The sequence below is a fragment of the Schistocerca cancellata genome, chromosome 1 (genome assembly GCF_023864275.1).
Source record: "Schistocerca cancellata isolate TAMUIC-IGC-003103 chromosome 1, iqSchCanc2.1, whole genome shotgun sequence".
Lineage (NCBI taxonomy): Eukaryota > Metazoa > Arthropoda > Insecta > Orthoptera > Acrididae > Schistocerca > Schistocerca cancellata.
This window is the reverse complement of record NC_064626.1, coordinates 666967028-666989879: the sequence shown is the minus strand read 5'-3', so window position 1 is coordinate 666989879 and position 22852 is coordinate 666967028. Positions and strand designations below refer to the sequence as shown.

The window sequence follows — 22852 nt, the reverse complement described above, 5'->3', positions numbered from 1 at the left end:
TAGTAAAGGAGTTTTGCTGTTTGGGGAGTAAAATAACTGATGATGGTCAAAGTAGAGAGGATATAAAATGTAGACTGGCAATGGTAAGGAAAGCGTTTGTGAAAAAGAGAAATTTGTTAACTTCTAGTATAGATTTAAGTGTCAGGAAGTCATTTCTGAAAGTATTTGTATGGAATGTAGCCATGTATGTTTGTGAGAAGTGTGGCTATTTATTTAGTAGTGCAATAGAGAGAACTTGTGGTAGCATTCCAGGAATCTTCACCACAGTTGGATCAACAGGGAGGTGGCACAGAAGGATCCGGACCTCCAAACAACTACTTTGAGAAGGGTGGATATAGGTAATACTACCTTCATCTGGCAGTGTATTTGGGTAGGCAAAATATTGCCCAGTTATATGTCCCAGGAATGTTAACATTCTGCATTAATGGGGAGTGACGACTGTCGGATCCCAAGTTTTTCTTTTTTTTTTTTTTGTTTCTTCTGTACTATTTTTCCTGCATCAAATTCCCTTAAAATCTTAAACTATTCTGTTATCTTTTAATGAATTCTTAAACTATGCTATAATTTTAGCATATAGAAAACCAGACATGAGAGAAAAATAATAGACTTAAGAGAATCACGTATAGAGAGTGAACCCTAGAAATGATATGAAATGAATAGAATATAGTATATATGGAAAAATAATATCATGGTACTATTCAAACAGAGTGTTTTATGTGTGTATAAAACACAGTATAAACTGACTAACTAGACAATTATTTGATTGTAATGTATAATTTTCTATTTTTATAGAACATTTTATACCTTTTATGATATGTGATGTAAAGGGAAGGGTTTGTATTGGTTTTGGAAGGGGTGGATATTATAGATTAAAACATGATTTACACTAACAAATAAATCATGGCTAACACAGAACACACACCACACCTTTCAAACGACCCTCACAAACAAGTGCAACTGATTCTTCACCATCCACAGGGGTTGCTAAGATTTTCTTCGGGGACTTCAAAGGTGACGGTGAGAATGTCCATTCTGTAGGAGACATTTAACACCATACTTCCTCTAGCTTCTCACGCAAGTACTGGTGAAGTAGGCATCCTGCGGAGGGGATGTGGGAAGGGTTTCCTGCCTTTACAGCTATCTTCTTTCTCTTCTTCAATCTTAGCACTCATTTCTCCTTTTTCCTTTCTTACTTCTCATCTGAGTATCGGACTGTCTTTACCTATTTACATATTCATAAACTTCTATTGCTAAAGTCCTTCTTATTTTCCATGGTTTCCAATAACCTTCAACTTATTTCAAATAAGTAAGCTGAAGAATCAGGTTACACAGAAACACTTACGCATATACACAACGAAACATGAAGATATAAACAATGGAAGTACAGATAAAAATGATGTAAGAACCGTCAAGCGTTGTAGGGGAAAAGAATGTGCACATAGAAAAATATGCACATATGGCTGTTTATTGTGATGTTTCTACATCACTTAGTTAATTGAGAAAACTATCAAATGGATATTTATTAACATGTATACATAGGAAATATATGTATAAGAACAATGACAATTCTATATCACATATGTACATAAGGGTATAAAAACTATGGAATTTCCACACCAGGGACACATAAGAAGGAAGTGTGAATAGTTCAGGAGAGCATAAGCCAAGGAGGAACTAATGAGCATAAGCCAAGGACGAACTAATGAGCATAAGCCAGCGAGAAACTAATTCTGACAATTATTCAGGAATCTCATCAAACATTTGTTCTGGTGATTTGTAGGATAGTAGGACAAGTATAGCATAAGTAAATGTATCATATATATCGAATAATATATATGGGGTATATTTTTCCCTCTTCTCGTGCTGATGTATATTTCATAGGGTTTGTGGTGGGTCTTATACCAGCACTAGCAGGAAGTTGCGTCCCTGGCCGATATAACTGGGCAATATTTTGCCAACCCTAATACACCACCAGATGAAAGTAGTATTACCTTCATCCTCTCTTCTCAGAGTAGTTGTTTGGTGGTCCGGATCCTTCCGTGCCACCCCTCTGTCGAGCCAACTGCAGTGAAGATTTGTGGAATGCTTCTGCAAGATCTCTCTACTGCACTACTAAATAAACAGCCACACTTCTCACATACAGCGGGTTTATTTTGCCCAACATTTTCACTATTTCTTTTAACAACATAACAAATAATTGCTACAGTAATACCACACTCTTGAGTACATTCAAAAACGTCCGTACATGCATACTTTAGGACCTGAGAGAGCAAACAAAACACAGATAAAAAACTACTACTGTTCAAATGTTCATTATGCCCTTGTTGGTGCGTGATTTACTCCATGGCTCTCGTATTCAGGCCCTTGCTGCACATGGCCCAAGTGACTTCCAGATGACCAGTAGTTGCAGTACCATATTTACTGGCCCTCTTCTTGCTGGCTCCACCACTGCTCCACAATCACTGCATGCAAGAAAGAAAAACACACAGTTTCCCTTTCCCACTGCATTTATCCTTATTCAACTTACTCAATGAGCATCTCTTGTCAGTGGCTTCCCAATGGTGTGCTGTGATGTTTACAAATATCCTGAAACACTACATATATAAGTATCAACATCTACAACAGAATCCCACCACTCAAGTGTTATTACTACTCATAACTGAGTATGTTAGTCTATATCATTTGTTGGATAATGTTTATATTATCGCAAAACTGAAAATACTGGCTTTTGCACTTTAACTTTTTTATTACATTTACTACATATTTCACAGACAACTGTCTGATGTAAAACCTTTACTGAATCATTGTCGTGTATAAAAGGATTTACTGGATGGGGGAGGAAAAATGAAGGGTTATGAAAAACAGACTTTTTTATAAGCACACGAGAATATATATGTATATAAACTGGCATTACTAAGTGTTGTATGGTAGTATTATTTTATGAAACAATGGAAAATCCAGGACAGAATGTAACAATATTATGAAAAGGAGAGTTGCTACTCACCATATAGTGGAGATGCTGAGTCACAGATATGCACATCAAAAAGACTGTCAGGTGTCAGTTGCCTGAGGCTGCAGTCATGTGTGTGAGTTGTGTTTGCATGTGTGTGAGTTGTGTTTGCTTGTGTGTGAGTTGTGTTTGCGTAAATGTGTGTACGTGTGTCTGTTGTCTGTTAATGATGAAGGCTTTACTGGCCAAAAGCTTTATTTTTGACAGTCTTTTTGTTGTGCCTATTTGCTACTCAGCATCTCTAATAATATTATTTTATGTGTATATTTGTATTCCATTTCCATGCAATGGTTTTGCATGAAATTCTCATATATATCTGGATAACATCCATACAATATTTATTGCCTGTCTATGAATGAATAAACACACTGAGAATGATTTGGCACAATGAGTCAGTTTAGGTTAATGAATTAATTCTGTTACCCCTGACTATTTGTTAATTATTTGCACATCCATCTCTGAAAGATACACTTTAAGTTTCATACTACTGAAAAAGATCAGAACCTCTAGTTTCCATACATAATTATTATCAGTGAGTAGTACTGAAACAGGTGATGCTTTGCACGACTCTTTATCAATATGTAACCAACATGAGTAGGGATAGGTACTATGTGATGTAGCAGACAGGAACAATATATACCTCTGAAGGTGTTCCTCTACTTCTTTCATACCAACCTCAGCCCCACTATATGACCTTTTGTAATGTACTATGTGGATAAGGCCCATTAACTTCTGGAACTCAACTACACATATGTACAATTAATGTGTCTACTGGTAGTTATGCATGTATGTCAACACAAATTTAGATGCTTGCAAATAATGCATGGGTTATAGATTGCCATAGAACTTGCATTCAGCTATGGCAATGTAGTATAGGACTCTTTGTTAAGGTTCAGTTATTAGCTGTAGTACAGTGTGACACATGGAAGATGAATGGTTTGAAACTGTGTAGTACTGAGAGTGCTGTGGTAGGAGGAGATCACAGTGGGTATAGTTCTTCTAACACAACACACCATTTCAGTTACAATGGAGCAGTGGAGCACATAATATCATGTAATATTATTTGTCCACCTATGACAGTTTTATTAGAAGTGGTGAAACCTGTCACAGCTACACAGTGACAGTTTCATGTACAGCTCAATCTCAGTCAACAAGGAGTTGTTCTGATTGTTCTGAGTTGTAACACAATCCTTAGATGGGTGAAACACTTAAGATCAACTGTGAACATAATGGATAGGAAGTGTACAGACCTGTGATGCAGTGTAATGATGTAAGAAAATGTTGCAGGGGTAAGGGGATTGATAGTCAGAAGCCCAGGAGAGTCAGATAGATGTCATGCTAATGAACTATCAACCAATCATGAATTGGTTAGACAAATTTTGCAAACATTAAAATTTCATCCATATCAATTTCTTATTGTGCAACAACTGAAACCAACTGATTTTGCCATGCACAAAGACTTTGCTTGCAGAATGCAATTGATTTTAAGTGATAATGTGACTTTATTGATGAGCAGTAAAGCTCATTTTCATTTAATGGGACTGTCAATAAACAAAACCTGTGTTGTGGGGCTCCTGAGAACCCACACCTTATTCACCATTGTTCTTTAAATCTGAAGAAGTCCCAAAATGTGGTGCTGTTGGCTCTTGCAGCATGATCGAACCCTTTTTTTTTTTTTTTTTTTTTTTTTGTGCAGAGAATGGAGCCACAGTCACAGTTAATTTGACTTGACACATTACAGTTAATTTGACTTGACACATTCATATGCTTGAAATGTTCTTGAAACTAGAAGTGAGAAGACAAAGAATCCCTTTAAGACATGTTTGGTTTCAGCAGAATGACACTACATCACATGCAGAACACGCTTCAACAGCAGTTCTTCAAGGCATGTTTGATGAACAGATTATCTCACTTTTTGGCAATGTTCTTTGGCCTTCCAGATCTCTATACTTAAAGTTTGTGACTTTCTGTGGGAGTACATCAAGAGCCCTGTCTATATCCACAAAATGCAAAATTTCAACCAATTGAAGAATGCAATCATTCAAGAAATTGCTGCCATTACTGCAGAGATATTGGTCCATGTAATGGGGGATTTGGAGAATAGACTTGAATTGTGCAATCAAAATTTTTCACAAACAACTCTAGCCTGCATTAAATGGTAAGCAATGAACTTGGATTTAATGTCAATAAACATACATTAACTTTAAAACTGACTAAGCATTCTTTACTTAAATCCATACACCTCCCAGATGTCACTCTATTTTAGACAAAAGTAATGTGCTTGATGACATGGAAGAGGGCGTAGGGTGTGATGTACCACTGATGATGCGACTGTAAAAATGAAGCTCACACGTGGTACAAGGACAAAGAAGGAAATCAAGTGTGCACCTTTCAAAAGCATCATCCCTCCCATCATCTACATATTGATGACTGGATGGAAGTTTGATCCTCACTCCTCCTGAATGGCAACCTATAGTCCGATTCATGAGTGATGGCAATCCATACAGGTCAAGGCATTGCTGGTTGCAGTATGCAAATAGAGGGGCCTTGCACTTGAACAAAGTATCCATCTTGCAAATTATGTCTCTCACTTGCTTATATAGAATTTGTCATTTACCACCATCATCACACATTAAAACTCATAAGAAATAGAATAAAACTTCATTAAGTAAGGTGGTATGACCATGTTTAATGCTCGCACTCACTACAAGGTTCACAGCAGAACACTTGGAACACTACTGAATGCTGATTGGCTGTTGAAGAATGCATGATGTTCAGATGCACAGAACATGCCTAAACTCAACTACTGTTGTTTGTGATTCCAGCTATAGTGTCTTAACCATTGAGTCAGCTAGTTCACTTAATTTGCTTCAGAATGACCCTCTGAAGTAAACAGTTGATAATTTCTTCCAATCTGCAGAAAATGATTTGTGTATCAAAAATTGACATTTTGTATTTGTTTTTATATTACACCAACTGTAACACTAATTTTTGCTTTTCCTTATTCATCCATCTTCAAGATTATTTTTGTACTTCTGAATAGGGACTGAGAAATGGCAGTTTCAATTATTATTTTAAATGGAATGTTGCACATGTGAACAATTGTAATTGTTATGCATGTAAAGGTAGTTATTTACAAAACTTGTTTACCTAGCTTTAATTCCCTTTATTTTGAAAGCATGGTTTAAAGGAAACTGTAAAATACTGTTTGTTGAAGCATTGTGGCCTAATTCAAATCTTACTGTAGTTATTTAGGTTAATTCCATTGACAAGTGAAAAATAATTTCCACCTTTTTCCTAAATTACAGGGTCCAAAAGGAGAAAAGGGAGCCAAAGGAGAATCTGTAAGTATTTATCTGCATTTACATCAATACTCTGCAAGCCACCATACAGTGCATGGATGAAGGTACCCTGCACCACTACTTGTCATTTCCTTTCCTGTTCCACTTGCAAACAGAGTGAGGGAAAAATGATTATCTGTATGTCTCTGTAGGAGCACTAATTTCTCGTATCTTATCTTTGTGGTCTTTATGCACAATGCATGTTGACAGCAGTAGAGTCATTTGGCAGTCAGCTTCATTTGCCAGTTCTCTAAATTTTCTCAATAGTGTTTCTCAAAAATAATGTCCATCAATTCCCATTTGAATTCCTGAAGCATCTCTGTAACACTTACATGTTGTTCAAACTTGCCAGTAATAAATCTCACAGCCTGCCTCTGAATTGCTTCGATGTATTACTTCAATCCAACATGGTATGGATACCAGACACTTGAGCAGTTCTCAAGAATAGGTTGCACCAGCATCTTATATATGGTCTCCTTTACAGATGAACCAAACTTTCCTAAAATTCTCCCAATAAACCAAAGTTGACCATTCGCCTTCCTTCCCACAGGTCTCACAAGCTTGTTCCACCTCATATCACTTTGCAACGTTATGCCCAGATATTTGAATGACTTGACTGTGTCAAGAATGACACTAGTAATACTGTATCCAAACATTACAGGTTTTATCTTCCTACTGATCTGCATCAACTTACATTTTTCCACATTTAGGGCTAGCTACCATTCATCACACCAACTGGAAGTTTTGTCTTAAGTTGTCTTGTATCTTCTCACAGTTACTCAACTTTGACACCTTATCATACACCACACCATCATTGGAAAACAACTGCAAATTGCTGCCCACCATGTCCGCCAAAACATTTATGTATATAGAGAACAACAGTGGTCCCATCACACTTCCCTGGGGCACTCCTGATGTTACCCTTGTCTCTGATGATCACTCGCCATCAAGGACAACATATTGGATTCTATTACTTAAGAAGTCTTCAAGCCACTCACATATCTGTGAACTTATTCCATATGTTTGTACTCTTGTTAACAGCCTGCAATGGGGCACTGTGTCAAATGCTTTCTGGAAATCAAGAAATATGGAATCTGCCTATTGCCCTTCATCCATAGTCCTCAGTATATCATGTCAGAAAATGGAATCTGAGTTTTGCATGAGCAAAGCTTTCTAAAACCATGCTGATTCATGCACAGAAGCCTCTCAGTCTCAGGAAAGTTAATTATATTCAAACTGAGAATATGTTCAAGGATTCTTCAGCAAACAGAAGGTAGGGATATTAGTCTGTAATTTTGTGGGTCCACTATTTTACCTTTCTTATGTACTGGAGTCCCCTGCACTTTTTTCCAGTCATTTGGGACTTTGTGCAGTGAGAGAGATTCACAATAAATGCAAGCTAGGTAAGGGGCCAATGCTGCAGAGTACCCATTGTAAAATGAAACTGGGATTCCATCCAGACCTGGTGATTTATTTTGCATTCAAATCCTTCAATTGTTTCTCAACCCCAGGTGTGCTTATTACTATGTCATTCATACAGGCATCCACCTGATGGTCAAATGACAATATGTTTGTATAATTCTCCTGTGTGAACGATTCCTTTAACGTGAAATTTAAAACATCATCTTTTGTTTTGCTATCTTCAACTGCCACATGAGACTGGTCAACAAGGGACTGAATGGAAGCCCTAGACTCGCTTAGTGATTCTACACATGACCAGTATTTTCTTGGGTTGTCTGCCAGGTCTCTTGCTGAGGTGTGACGGTGGTAGTTTTGTACGCTTTTTGCATAGATCTTTTCACAGATGCATGAATCTCTACTAACTTTCACTCATCATTTATGCATTCCCTTTTGAACTGAGAGCGCAACAGCCTCTGTTTCCTCAGCATCCACAAAATTTCATTATTAAACCATGGTGGGTCTTTCCCATCCTTTGCCCACTTACTAGGCACATAACTCTCTAGGCCATGATTTAGAGTCTTTGATTCCTCAACATCCATATTACTGGAACTAAGTGATGCCAGTTCACTGTCTAAGTGAGATGTTAATAACTGCTTATCTGCTGTATCTAGCAGAAACACTCTCCTAGCCTTCTTGGCTGATTTATTAAATTCTGTGATCATAGTTGCTATAATGACATCATGATCACCCTAATCCCCATTTGTATATTGACACTGTAGGTAAGGTCCGGCCCATTTGTAGCTAGATGGTCTAAGATATTTCCATTGTGTGTGGACTGCTGATCTAGCTGCTCAAGACAATTTTCAGAAAACTTGTTCAAAAGTATTTCTCATGGCTTTATGTCTCTACCCCCCACAATGAAACCATAGATATCCCAGTCTATGTTCGGCAGGTTAAAGTCACCTCCAATCAGTATTGCATGATCTGGGTATTTACGTGATATTGACTGTAGACTTCCTTTTGATGACTCTAGAACTGTCACAGCAGAATCAGGTGGCTGGTAAAAACATCCAATAATTAACTTAGTTTCACCTATACTTGTTATACATGACCAGATGGCTTCACTGTCACACTCACCTTTCACCTCAATAGAGACAAGCAGTTGTTAAAACATATAAATGTTTTTACAATTAGCCTCATAGTATTTAGTTCGTGGTTTGTACAAAATTAAATGCCATGTAGAAAACTACAGGGTTTTAAGCTAAGAACTAGTATGTAGACTTCTATTCCAAATCTATTACCTTATGGAATATACAGCCTAAGACAAAGAAAAAAAGAAAGGGGAAAAGTGCGCTATGAAGGAGTTATACAAATTGGTCACAAATTGATATTCAGACAAGTGAGGGAAAATGCAAAACTGTAAGCTTTGGCAGCCGTTGGATGAATGTGTGATACTGCAGCACAATTTCACCCCACAGCTGGCAAGGATAGTAAACAGGTGACATGTCAATACCAGGGCATAAAGTCTCTGTGAATTTCATTCTCAGTTGGACAGTAACTATGCTTTGCAGATGGGCAAGTGAACAACATAAGCTGATGTCAACATTTGAGAGAGGACGCATAAAAAAATGGCTCTGAGCACTATGGGACTTAACATCTGAGGTCATCAGTCCCCTAGAACTTAGAACTACTTAAACCTAACTAAGCTAAGGAAATCACATGCAACCATGCCCATGACAGGATTCGAACCTGCGACCGTAGTGGTCGCAAGGTTCCAGACTGAAGCGCCTAGAACTGCTCGGCCACACCGGCTGGCAGAGGACATGTATTTGGGCTCAAAGAAGTCAGCTGGAGTAATATGAAAATCACTCTACACTTAAATAGGAGTGAACTGACTATGTTGTTAGGAATGGATGAACCAGAGCTGAACACAGTGTCAAGAAGGCAGAGGTTGACCTAAAGAGATGACAGAATGAAAGGACCGATCAATTGTCAAAGAGGCACTCAGAGCCCCAGATTCATCATTATCATCAATATGAACACAAGGGCCATTAATAGATGGTTCACAGAAAGGGAGCTAAACTTATGACACCCGTTGCACTGACTACCACTGATCTCTGTAAACCAACAAGCTCCTTTGCAGTGGTGTTGAGCACATTCAATCTGGACTCTCATTGGCTTGAGTAGAGTTGGCTTCAGTGATGAGACCCACTTTGAACTGAGCCGATGGCCACTGAAGATGCGTCTGGAGACTCCTGCAGTACACTGGGATACCATCCCAACTGTCACCTGCCTCTGGACTCTCATTGGCTTGAGTAGAGTTGGCTTCAGTGATGAGTCCCACTTTGAATTGAGCCCGATGGCCAGCGAAGATGTGTCTGGAGACTCCTGCAGTGCATTGGGATACCATCCCAATTGTAACCTGCCATATGGTCACCAAATCATTTCCCATTGAGAACATGTGGAGCATTATTTGTAGGACCCTCCTACCTTGGGATTTTGACAGTCTACCATGCCAATTGGATAGATCTGACATGATATCCCTCACGAGATTCAAAAACTCCATCAATAAACACCATGCTGAATAACTGCTTCCAAAAGGGTCAGAGGTAGACCAACATGTTGTTCCCTTGCTCAATTTGTCGAGCTCTTTCTCTTGAATAAATCATCATGTTCCTCTGAAACTGTAATCATTTGTCTGTCTGTACATCACATCCACCAACTTCCATCCCATTTGGAGAATTACTTTATGGCACATTTTTTTTTCTTTCTTTCTTTCTTTTTCCTTAGAATGTAAGTTGAAATTATCAACTGAACTTATATGACATGTTTCTACTCTTTAATGGAGTAAAACTGTGATGAACATTTTATGATAATTAATAACTGTTGCCGCCCTAACCCCAAACACACATATCTGCCTTCTCCCAGAGAAACTAGTCCAACAGTGTTATACAAGAGTCTTCTTAGCGTTCAAAAAGCAATTAATGACAAACTGACTAGCCTGTGAAATGTGGAAGCCTGAAATTGAGCCTAGGTCTTAGATATGACTGTAACTCCAGCCAAAACAATCATCGCAACTAAACATCATTGCAAAGGGGAATGAAATTGAACAATACAGAGTGGATATGTACAATGAAACAGAATTATGATGGGTTTTCGAGCACCGCAGTCACTTCTAAGTAATATTTCATACACTACTGGCCATTAAAATTGCTACACCATGAGGATGACATGCTGTAGATGCGAAATTTAGACAAGAAGAAGAAGATGCTGTGATATGAAATGATTAGCTTTTCAGAGCATTCACACAAGGTTGGCGCCGGTGGCGACACCTACAACATGCTGACATGAGGAAAGTTTCCAACCGATTTCTCACACAAACAGCAGTCACCGGTGTTGCCTGATGAAACGTTGTTGTGGTGCCTCGTGTAAGGAGGAGAAATGCATACCATCACGTTTCCGACTTTGATAAAGGTCGGATTGTAGTCTATTGCAATTGCAGTTTATCGTATTGCGACATTGCTGCTCACATTGGTCGAGATCCAATGACTGTTAGCAGAATATGGAATCGGTGAGTTCAGGAGAGTAATACAGAACACCGTGCTGGATCCCAATGGCCTCGTATCACTAGCAGTCGAGATGACAGGCATTTTATTCACATGGCTGTAATGGATCATGCAGCCATTTCTCGATCCCTGAGTCAACAGATGGGGACATTTGCAAGACAACAACCATCTGCACGTACAGTTCGATGACATTTGCAGCAGCATGGACTATCAGCTCGGAGACCATGGCTGCAGTTACCCTTGACGCTGCATCACAGACAGGAGCACCTGCGATGGTGTACTCAATGATGAACCTGGGTGCACGAATGGCAAATGTCACTTTTTCGGATGAATCCAAGTTCTGTTTACAGCGTCATGATGGTCCCATCTGTGTTAGGAACCATCATGATGAACGCACATTGGAAGTGTGTATTCAGCATCATCATACTGGCATATCACCCAGCATGATGGTATGGGATGCCATTGGTTACACATCTCGGTCACCTCTTGTTCGCATTGACAGCACTTTGAACAGTGGACGTTACATTTCAGATGTGTTACGACACTTGGCTCTACCCTTCATTCAGTTACTGCAAAACCCTACATTTCAGCAGGATAATGCACGATCACATGTAGCAGGTCCTGTACGGGCCTTTCTGGATACAGAAAATGTTTGACAGCTGCCCTGGCCAGCAAATTCTCCAGATCTCTCACCAATTGTGGCAGAGCAACTGGCTCATCATAATACGCCAGTCACTACTCTTGATGAACTGTGGTATCATGTTGAAGCTGCATGTGCAGCTGTACCTGTACACCCCATCCAAGCTCTGTTTGACTCAATGCCCAGACATCTCAAGGCTGTTATTACGGCCGGAGGTGATTGTTCTGAGTACTGATTTCTCAGGATCTATGCACCCAAACTGTGTGAAAATGTAATCACATGTCAGTTCTAGTATAATATATTTGTCCAGTGAATACCCACTTATCATCTGCATTTCTTCCTGGTGTAGCAATTTTAATGGCCATTAGTGTATATAGTGCAGTAGGGGAGATCAGGGCAAAATGGTCCATGTATGGTGTTTGGCCCTATATTCTGGGTAACATTCTAAATATGTTCAAGCCCAATGAGCCCCATATCTTAGCAGTTACTTTAACAATTTTGAAATGTAAATGTAGTTTAGAAAAAATGCGTAATAATTGGAATGTAAAGAATCGTTTTGCTGCAGGTATTTGGGGGAAAATGATCTCCTGCATTATAATTTGCAGTTTATTGCCATTATTTTTATTTTTGAGTTTGTTGCAAAAGTATTCACACGTATGAAAACGTTAATCAATTTTTATTTTACAAGATAATTGATAACATAATGTTTCACCCATGAACCATGGACCTTGCTGTTGGTGGGGAGGCTTAAATGCCTCAGTGACACAGATAGCCGTACCAGAGGTGCAACCACAATGGAGGGATATCTGTTGAGATGCCAGACAAATGTGTGGTTCCTGAAGAGGGGCAACAGTCTGGATGACTGACTGATCTGGCCTTGTAACACTAACCAAAACGGCCTTGCTGTGCCAGTACTGTGAACGGCTGAAAGCAAGGGGAAACTACAGCCATAATTTTTCCTGAGGGCATGCAGCTTTTCTGTATGGTTACATGATGATGGCATCCTCTTGGGTAAAACATTCCAGAGGTAAAATAGTCCCCCATTCAGATCTCCAGGCGGGGACTACTCAAGAGGACGTCGTTATCAGGAGAAAGAAATCTGGCGTTCTACAGATCAGAGCATGGAATGTCAGACCCCTTAATTGGGCAGGTAGATTAGAAAATTTACAAAGGGAAATGGATAGGTTAAAGTTAGATATAGTGGGAATTAGTGAAGTTCGGTGGCAGAAGGAACAAGACTTTTGGTCAAGTGAATACAGGGTTATAAATACAAAATGAAATAGAGGCAATGCAGGAGTAGGTTTAATAATTAATAAAAAAAATAGGAGCGTGGGTAAGCTACTACAAACAGCATAGTGAAGGCATTATTGTGGCCAAGACAGACATGAAGCCCATGCCTACTTCAGTAGTACAAGTTTATATGACAACTAGCTCTGCAGATCACACAGAAATTCAAGAAATGTATGAGGAGATAAAAGACATTATTCAGACAGTGCAGGGAGATGAAAATTTAATAGTCATGGGTGACTGGAATTCGATAGTAGGTAAAGGAAGAGAAGGAAACGTAGTAGGTGAATATGGATTGGCAGTAAAAAATGAAAGAGGATGCCGCCTGGTAGAATTTTGCACAGAGCATAACTTAATCATAGATAACACTTGGTTCAAGAATCATGAAAGAAGGTTATATACACATTTAAGATGCCTGGAGATACTAGAAGGTATCAAATAGATTATATAAGGGTAAGACAGAGATTTAGGAACCAGGTATTAAATTGTAAGACATTTCCAAGGGCAGATATGGACTCTGACCACAATCTATTGGTTATGAACTGTAGATTAAAACTGAAGGAACTGCAAAAAGGTGGGAATTTAAGGAGATGGGACCTGGATAAACTGACTAAACCAGAGGTTGGACAGAGTTTCAGGGAGAGCATAAGCAAATAATTGTTAGGAATGGGGGAAATAAATACAGTAGAAGAAGAATGATTAGCTTTGAGGGACGAAGTTGTAAAGGCAGCAGAGGATCGAGCAGGTAAATAGACGAGGGCTAGTAGAAATCCTTGGGTAACAGAAGAAATATTTAATTTAATTGATCAAAGCAGAAACTATAAAAATGCAGTAAATGAAGCAGGCAAAAAGAAATACATATGTCTCAAAAATGGGATCGACAGGAAGTGCAAAATGGCTAAGCAGGGATCGCTCGAGGACAAATGTAAGAATGTAGAGGCTTATCTCACTAGGGGTAAGATAGATACTGCCTACAGGAAAATTAAAGAGACCTTTTGAGAAAAGAGAATCACTTGTATGAATATCAAGAGCTCAGATGGAGACCCAGTTCTAAGCAAAGTAGGGAAAGCAGAAAGGTGGAAGGAGTATATAGATGGTCTACACAAGGGCGAGGTACTTGAGGACAACATTATGGAAATGGAAGAGGATGTAGATGAAGATGAAATGGGAGATATGATACTGTGTGAGGAGTTTGACAGAGCACTGAAAGACCTACATCAAAACAAGGCCCCGGGAGTAGACAACATTCCATTAGAACTACTGACAGCCTTGAGAGTGCCAGTCCTGACAAAACTCTACCATCTGGTGAGCAAGATGTATGAGACAGGCAAAATACTCTCAGACTTCAAGAAGAATATAATAATTCCAATCCCAAAGAAAGCAGGTGTTGACAGATGTGAAAAGTACCGAACTATCAGTTTAATAAATCACGGCTGCAAAAAACTAATGTAGATTCTTTACAGACGAATGGAAAAACTGGTAGAAGCCAACCTCGGGGAAGATCAGTTTGGATTCCGTAGAAATATTGGAACACATGAGGCAATACTGACCTCACAACTTAACTTAGAAAATAGATTAAGGAAAGGCAAACCTACTTTTCTAACATTTGTACACTTAGAGGCAGCTTTTGAAAATGTTGACTGGAATACTCTCTTTCAAATTCTGAAGGTGGCAGGGGTAAAATACAGGGAGTGAAAGGCTATTTAGAGTTTGTACAGAAACCAGATGGCAGTTATAAGAGTCGAGGGACATGAAAAGGAAGCAGTGGTTGGGAAGGAAGTGAAACAGGGTTGTAGCCTATCCCAGAGGTTATTCAATCTGTGTATTGAGCAAGCAGTAGAGGAAACAAAAGAGAAACTTGGAATACGAATTAAAATCCATGAAGAAGAAAGAAAAACTTTGAGGTTCGTCAATGACATTGTAATTCTGTCAGAGACAGAAAAGGACCTGGAAGAGCAGTTGAATGGAATGGACAGTGTCTTGAAAGGAGGATATAAGATGAATATCAACAAAAGCAAAATGAGAATAATGGAATGTAGTCAAATTAAATCAGGTGATGCTGAGGGAATTAGATTAGGAAATTAGACATTTAAAGTAGTAAAGGAGTTTTGCTATTTGGGGAGCAAAATAACTGATGATGGGCAAAGTAGAGAGGATATTAAATGTAGACTGCCAATGGCATGGAAAGAATTTCTGAAAAAGAGAAATTTGTTAACATCAAGTATAGATTTAAGTGTCAAAAAGTCGTTTCTGAAAGTATTTGTATGGAGTGTTGTCACGTATGGAAGTGAAACATGGACGTTAAATAGTTTGGACAAGAAGAGAATAGAAGCTTTCAAAATGTGGTGCCACAGAAGAATGCTGAAGATTAGATGGATAGAGCACATAACTAATGAGGAGGTATTGAATAGAATTGGGGAGAAGAGGAGTTTGTGGCACAACTTGACTGGAAGAAGGGACCGGTTGGTAGGACATATTCTGAGGCATCAAGGGATCACCAATTTAGTATTGGAGGGAAGTGTGGAGGATAAAAATCATAGAGGGAGACCGAGAGATGAATACACTAAGCAGATTCAGAAGGATGTAGGTTGCAGTACATATTGGGAGATGAAGAAGCTTGCACAGGATAGAGTAGCATGGAGAGCTGCATCAAACCAGTCTCAGGACTGAAGACCACAACAATGTTTCACATAAGGTGCACCTAAATAAAACTGAAATGCGATTTTCTTTCATTATCACAAAGTGAAAAATTAAAATATGTATGCCTGTTATTGAAAAGGATGTATTAAATAAAAAGAATACAAGGCTCATTACATATTCAGCTTCCTTTGACTTGCGAGAACATTAATGCTCTTACAGAAATCGCATTATCAGCATTGTCCATTCCAGCACATTGGTCATGAGAACAGTTTACACAGTCCTAACACATGAAACAGTCTTCACCACATACAGAATGTAAATACACTGTGCAACAGAATTAAGGAATAATCTTTTCAAAACCCCAGAATTGCCTGTAATTGCAATGCATAAATTTGAAACTGGCTCAAAGGTGCCTAGAACCCTCCTCTGTAATAGTACGAAAGCATGATGCCATGCAACTTCACCTGTGGGCTCAGTGATGCTTCTAACAATAAGGTATTGACACTTGCAAAAATAAGATCACAGCTCAGAAGTTCATATGAACTCTAAGGTGGGTTAACAATATCACATTGACACCAAATCTCACCATAACTCTGCCCAATGCCATTGTGGACATGTCACACACTGAGAAGGTCATCACATCCCCTCTTACTCATGCTTCACCCCTTCTTTTGATGTCTAGGTAATGGAGGTCAGAACTGTGACACTCACATTTGCAATCATGTGGTTTTCTTAAGCATGGCCAAGGACAACATCTCAGATGCAGTGCCACTCAGGACTGACACAAATCAGCCTCAGGTTTGGCATAAATGGCATCAGTGAAACTATCCCTTTCCCTGGGGTGTTGATGCCCACACATTTCACAGTGTGATGAGCAACAAGAAGATGTTCTAGACAAATTTTGACACTGCTGACATCCTTGGATGTTTCAAACCTTCTCTAACAACATAGTTGGACTGCATCCCCATTTCAACATGGTAGCAGTACTTTGGAGTGCAATGTGACTGCAATTTTTGCTCTTATGCACAGGCTGGAACCTCTAGGGACCATTCAAAACCATTAAACAAAATTTGAACATGATCAGAAGGAGCAAAGTGTTCTTATGCTTTTTCAGATTCTCTGTTTTGTGCGCTACTGTGGCACAATCATGCAACAGTGCAACATTAACATGTGCATCAATAAAATGGCAGAGGGCCCCTCTAAGACACCCCCCTCCCCTCCCCTCCATTCAGCAACACCCTTGATGCCACGCATGCAGCTATGTTGAGCACATTAGAAATGTAACTTTAGAAATTTTGACACCAAATCTGCCTGGTGGATGCTCGAGTGCCTCATGGTTAGGCAACTCTCTTGACATACCTTGGGTAGGAATTAAACAAAGAGCAACTTCCAGGCTGAATTGGTATCAAAGTTATATTTGTAGCATCCTTAACAAAGTTGAGGGTGTTGCCAAACTGGGGGGAGGGGGCTCTTAGAGGGCCACTTTACTGTCTTATTCATACACATGTTAATGTTGCACTCTGACATGATCATGCCACTAGAGGGTGCAAACAGGAGTGTTGAAAAGGTATAAGAATCTTTTGCTGCTCTAGATTAAGTTAAAATTTTTTTGAATGGTTTTGAATGGTTCCTAGTGATTCCAATCCAGACAAAAGAGCAAAAATTGTGGTTGTGCTGCATTCCAAAGCTGTGCTGAGTGGCCACGCAGTCTAAGGTGCCCTGTCATGGATTGCACGGCCCCTTCCGCTGGAGGTTCAAGTCCTCCCTTAGGCATGGTTGTGTGTGTTGTTCTTAGCATAAGTTAGTTTAATTTAGTTTAAGTGGTGTGTAAGTCTAGGGACCGATGACCTCAGTAGTTTGGTCCTTTAGGAATTCACACACATCTTTTGCACTCCACAGGGGTGCAATCATGTTCAATGGGCATGCAGTCTGACAATGCCCTTAGAGAAAGGTTGAAATGCCTGAAGCCATCAGCAGTGTCAATGGTTGTCAAGAACATCTTCCTGTAGCACATTGCACTGTGAACTTTTGTTTTCAATTGTGAAATGTGTGGGAAACAATGCCACAGGGAAAGGGGTAGTTTCATTGATGCTATTTGTGCCACCCCCTGCATTCTTTTCAAGTTGATTCTGAGTGGCAGCATGTCTGAAATGTTTTCCTTGGCCACACATAAGAAAAATGTGTTATTTCAGTCTCATGGCTCTAACATCCATTGCATAGATGCCAAAAGAAGAGGTAAAATGTGGGTAAGAGGGGCTGTGATGACCTCATTATTTTGTGATACATCTACGGTGGCACTGGGCAGAATTGTGGCGAAATTGAATCCCTGTACATGAACTTAGGAGCTGTGGCTTTTTTTTGCAACCTTTTTTTTTACATGTGTCAACACCTTGCTATTTGAAGGGTCACCAAGCCTGAGTGTGATGTTGCAAGATGCGACACTTTTCCACCATTACAGAAGAAAGATTTATGCACCTTTGAGCCAAATTTCAAACTTTTGTGCCACAATGGGAGACAATTACAGGGTTTTGAAAAAGTGATCCTTTCAGTTTAAAGCACATTGTATGTGTTCTTGCAGTAAATACCAATGTCATCAACACCATCTTCATAATAATCATTCTCTTGCACATATGACTGGCTCATCTTCTTAGATGTTCCTTTTCTTTTCTGCAAAGAGCCATTTGATTTTTTTGCATGCCCTTGTTTATTTTCAGATCTTAAGGTGCTATTTCTGTTGATTATTCTCTCCCTCTTTTTTTAGTTCCGCTAAAGTATTTTTGTATGGACTTTTAGTCAGTACTGTAGCAGCAACCCTCTCCCTCTTCGTAACACACTTTGGTCCTCTCATTTTGGAAATGGGATGATATTGGCTGGAGATACTGCACCATTCTTTATTCTCCTATACCACATTTTGATAATTTTATAGTTTCATACAGATGTCATTCATAAAGTGATATAAAATAAAGAAGAAAAAAGTTATATTACTATCTGGTGTGATACAAGAATCATTGGAACTGTTCCATCTTTTTTGTTACAGGGGGTTAAAGGAATGGAGGATATATTGCAGGGAGAGTTCCCACAAGAAAAATTCAGAAAAGCTGTTGTTGGGGGAGAAAATCCAGCTGGTACAGGCTGTGAAGGAGTCATTGCAGTCAAGCACATCATGTTGGGCAGCATGCTCAGCAACTGGGTGATCTGCCCAACTTGAAATACTTAACTTCAGTGAGTGCATCACACTATGTGCCACCTAGATTCTTCCCACCAGCACCAGCTTTTCTGAACTGTGCTGGTGGGAAATTTCCCTGCAACATTTCCTTCTTTCCCATAATGCTCCTTACCTTAATCTTTGCTAGTCACTGTCCTCTACCCGCCTCTATCTCCTTCCCTGCTCCCACTCCACCCTTTTATATGTGCCTACTGCCCCCCACCCCACCCCACCCCCCTGCCCCACCCAAGTGCATCTGCATAATCCTTTCCTCTTCTCTGCTTCTCTCCTCTCCTCTTTTGCCCCCATAGCACAGCCTCCCAAGGCTTCAACTTGTAGCCCATAATCCTGTCACTGACACATCCCTCCACACTCCCACAGGCAGCACTACACCACCCTCCCCCACCTCTACCCTACTACAACTCCCCTCCCCCTCTGTGGTCCATGACTCTGTACCCTCAGTACTCAACATAGCTGAGATTGCTGCTGACCACAGTCACAGTTTGACCTTAGTGCCCAGATACAATAGTGGCCATATAATTGTGTTTCTTTCATGCGTGAATGTGTGTGAGTTTTGTCTACATCTGACACAGGAATTGTCTGATAAATGAAAATATGAAGCAACCTGCTTTCAGTGTGCCTGTCTACTGCCCAATAAATAACAGAACATATCATTGTGCTCAACTATGGATTTTCCGTTGTTTAAATCCAAGAGTTATATGTAGGAGAAGACCAATGAATGACTTATGCAACATTTTTGGAGTTGGTGGCAATAAATGCTTAGGTCATTTGGAAAATACTGGTAGTCAAAACCAAGAGGTGAAAAGGAAGTAGTTCATTCTACAGCTAACATATGAACTGAAAATAAGAAAAATTGAGGCAGAACAGCACCACAGAGGACAGCCAGAGGTGACAGAATGTACGGCTAATAAAGAAACAGATCAGTACCAAATCAGCTTTTGTTCAAATTTGATTACGTGACTGCATGGTCTATTCCATTTCTCTTTCATCCTGCAGATGTCTGCCTACAAGCATGCAACCATCTGTATGTATGTGGAGATCATGTGTCTAAAAGAATAAACTTTAAATTTGAGAATTCAGGTTGATTTGAGGGAAATTATGGGGGAAAAATCTAGCAATGGGTTCCCTCCTGCAAGGGTTCTTAGTAGACTTTCATAGAGTCAGTGGAAATCTTATTTCTTTTAATCACTTTTGCTCAAGGTAGATGCTCTGATTGCTATCTCTTCTAAGGGTTTTGATGACCACTCTTTCATTATCAGTTCATTGGCAGCTTGGAGAAGGGGTCTATGAAATATATTGAGAAAAATTTGATGGTGAAAGTGCCTGAAATTTTATCAAAGTATGGTTGAGTGAGAATGGCGTAGAATCAATCTTAGACATTGGTATTTTCTGGGGATGGCAAGGTTCAACTTTGGTGTTGTGTCAATGCTAGTCACTAGACTAGCTGGTACAGAAGTGTTTCCAAAATAGGAAGGGATAGTAGAGCTTTGATTAGTGCAGCACACTTAAATTTGGATGTAGTACTGAAGATAAGCACCCTGGATGCAACTGAAACTTTATATAGGATCAACACTATTCAATGAGTGCTTCTTAACTCAGTCCTGTGACTTTTTATAGGGCTGTATCATTCATCAAAAGTTCATCCCCGTTGCACATGTAGAAGTATGAAAAATTGAACTATTATACCAGAAGTACCACATGGGTCATTTTTTTGAGCCATACACAGTTCAATGCAATTTGATGTCAATAACACCATTTTTCAGACACTAAATAGTTTCTGGGTGTGCTCCAACATTATTCATGAGATGTTGTAGTATATTTCAACAGTTTAGGATTAAAATTGAAATTCCGAAGTTGTGCAATGCTTGATATCAATGCGGCAGTCATCTTAGGTTCGATTCTGCATCATCAAGGAGACAACACAAGGAAACTGATAAATTTTGCCTTGCTTCAGATACTATTTACTGACAATTTCATTGCCCAGTACAAGCCAGGCAAAAGCATGGCTGTTGAGGAGCAGCTGTATCCTTACAAGTGCAGGTTACCTTTCATACAGTACATGCTGAGCAAAACTTATAAATATGGGATAAAATTCTGGTTTTGTGCAATGCTGACAAGTGCCACTTTCTGAATGGATCCCTTACTGTGGCAAAGATGAAGTTCATCATACAAGCAAGGATCTTGGTCACCATGTTGTTATAAAGTTGACACAGCCATTCCTCAATGACTGACAACTTCTTCATCTCCATGAAACTGGCAGATGAGCTGAAACAAAGAGGAATGAGTTTAAATGGCACTCTTCAGAGATCACTCAAGGAAGTCTCTCCTGTGGCATGAAGTGAAGATGACACACTATATGCAGCACAATTGTACAAGATGGGCGATAATCTTTTCACAGTATACCAATGGATAAAGGAAACAAATGTCCTTATGCCGAGTAACATGCATGCTAGAAGTCAGGTCAATGAAAACACTGAGAAAAAACTTCCAGAAACTGTGAAGTTTTATAATGAAACTAAGAGTGGTGTCAATATAGTTGACCGAATGACTAGACTCTACAGTGGCTGAGCTGGTGACCACTGATGGTCTATGCATGTCTCTTACAAGATTCTTGATTTGCCATGATCAATGGTCACTCAATTTGTAATTTACTTACCTCTAAGAAGATTTTGCTGTGAGATTTTATCCTCAGAGTAGCAGATAATCTTGCTGGGCCCTGCAAACTGTAGAGAGGAGCCAGTCTCCCCTTACAGGTACTCGATACTGGAGCTGGCCAACCTAGAAGTAGAAAGCATTGTCAAATTCAGGTTTCCTGCAAAGAACTAAAGGGGAATAAAACATCACACATATGTTTCAATGCAGTAAGTGTATGTATAAAAGCTGCCAAGCCAAAACTCTTGTCTAATGTCCGAACTATGAGCCCATCCCAGCTTCTGCCCACTTCTTTTTCATAAATATTTCCAAATATTTATAATTGTAGAGTGAAATTATTTGTTCTTATGTTTTTGTTCCTGGACTGCAATAAGCAAGAAAACACGCTAAGCATTGTAGTCGCATGCTGCATTTTAAAATCTTTTGGAAATACATGGTCCTAACCCTCTGTGTCTGTAAAAGTAAATATACTATTAGTACTCATATAAACAGTATGTTTTGACTCTTTTTCAAACTTTTCATGATAAAAAACCATGTAACGTGGTTTTACTTACTTGTTTTAATGATGTTTGATGAGATGCTGAGGAATTTCATCTGCAAAATTTAAAATAAAAAAATAAAAAAACATCTTATTTCTAAAAATTTATTTTAGACATTGTACCTGAACATATTGTTAACTTGATGATACCCAAAACATCATCCAAATACCAATAAAACAATGGTTTCCTAGAGCAGGTCAAAAATTATATATGTGGTAGTTCAAGGGGTATGGAAAAGTCCAGTACTTCTAGTGTTCTTGACTTATCTATCTCTTCTATCCAGTCTTGTATGACCATGTATTGAGCATTAGACTCACATTCAGTTCTTTGCCACCACTTATGCGTCACTCCTCCACATCCAGTAAAATGCTGGTACTTGACAGAAAGATACCAATACCCATATATAACAAATATTTCTTCTTTATAAAATGTTCATCAGCAGTGTTGGTTACAATCAAATCATCTATTCACAGTCATGATGTACATGGTATAGTATGGCTCATCCTGAACATTCAGTAGTGACTGGCAGCTTTTATTAAAAGAACAGTTG

At 39.2% G+C, this 22852-nt stretch overlaps 1 protein-coding gene across 1 annotated transcript in view; it reads left to right on the top strand.

The window, feature by feature from the left end:
- LOC126092594 (collagen alpha chain CG42342-like) overlaps nucleotides 1-22852 on the top strand; it is a 614083-nt gene that overhangs the window by 520338 nt on the left and 70893 nt on the right. Inside the window, exon 24 of the mRNA XM_049908319.1 lies at nucleotides 6319-6354. Coding sequence (XP_049764276.1) covers nucleotides 6319-6354 — 36 coding nt within the window. The remainder of the gene's footprint in view (nucleotides 1-6318; nucleotides 6355-22852) is intronic.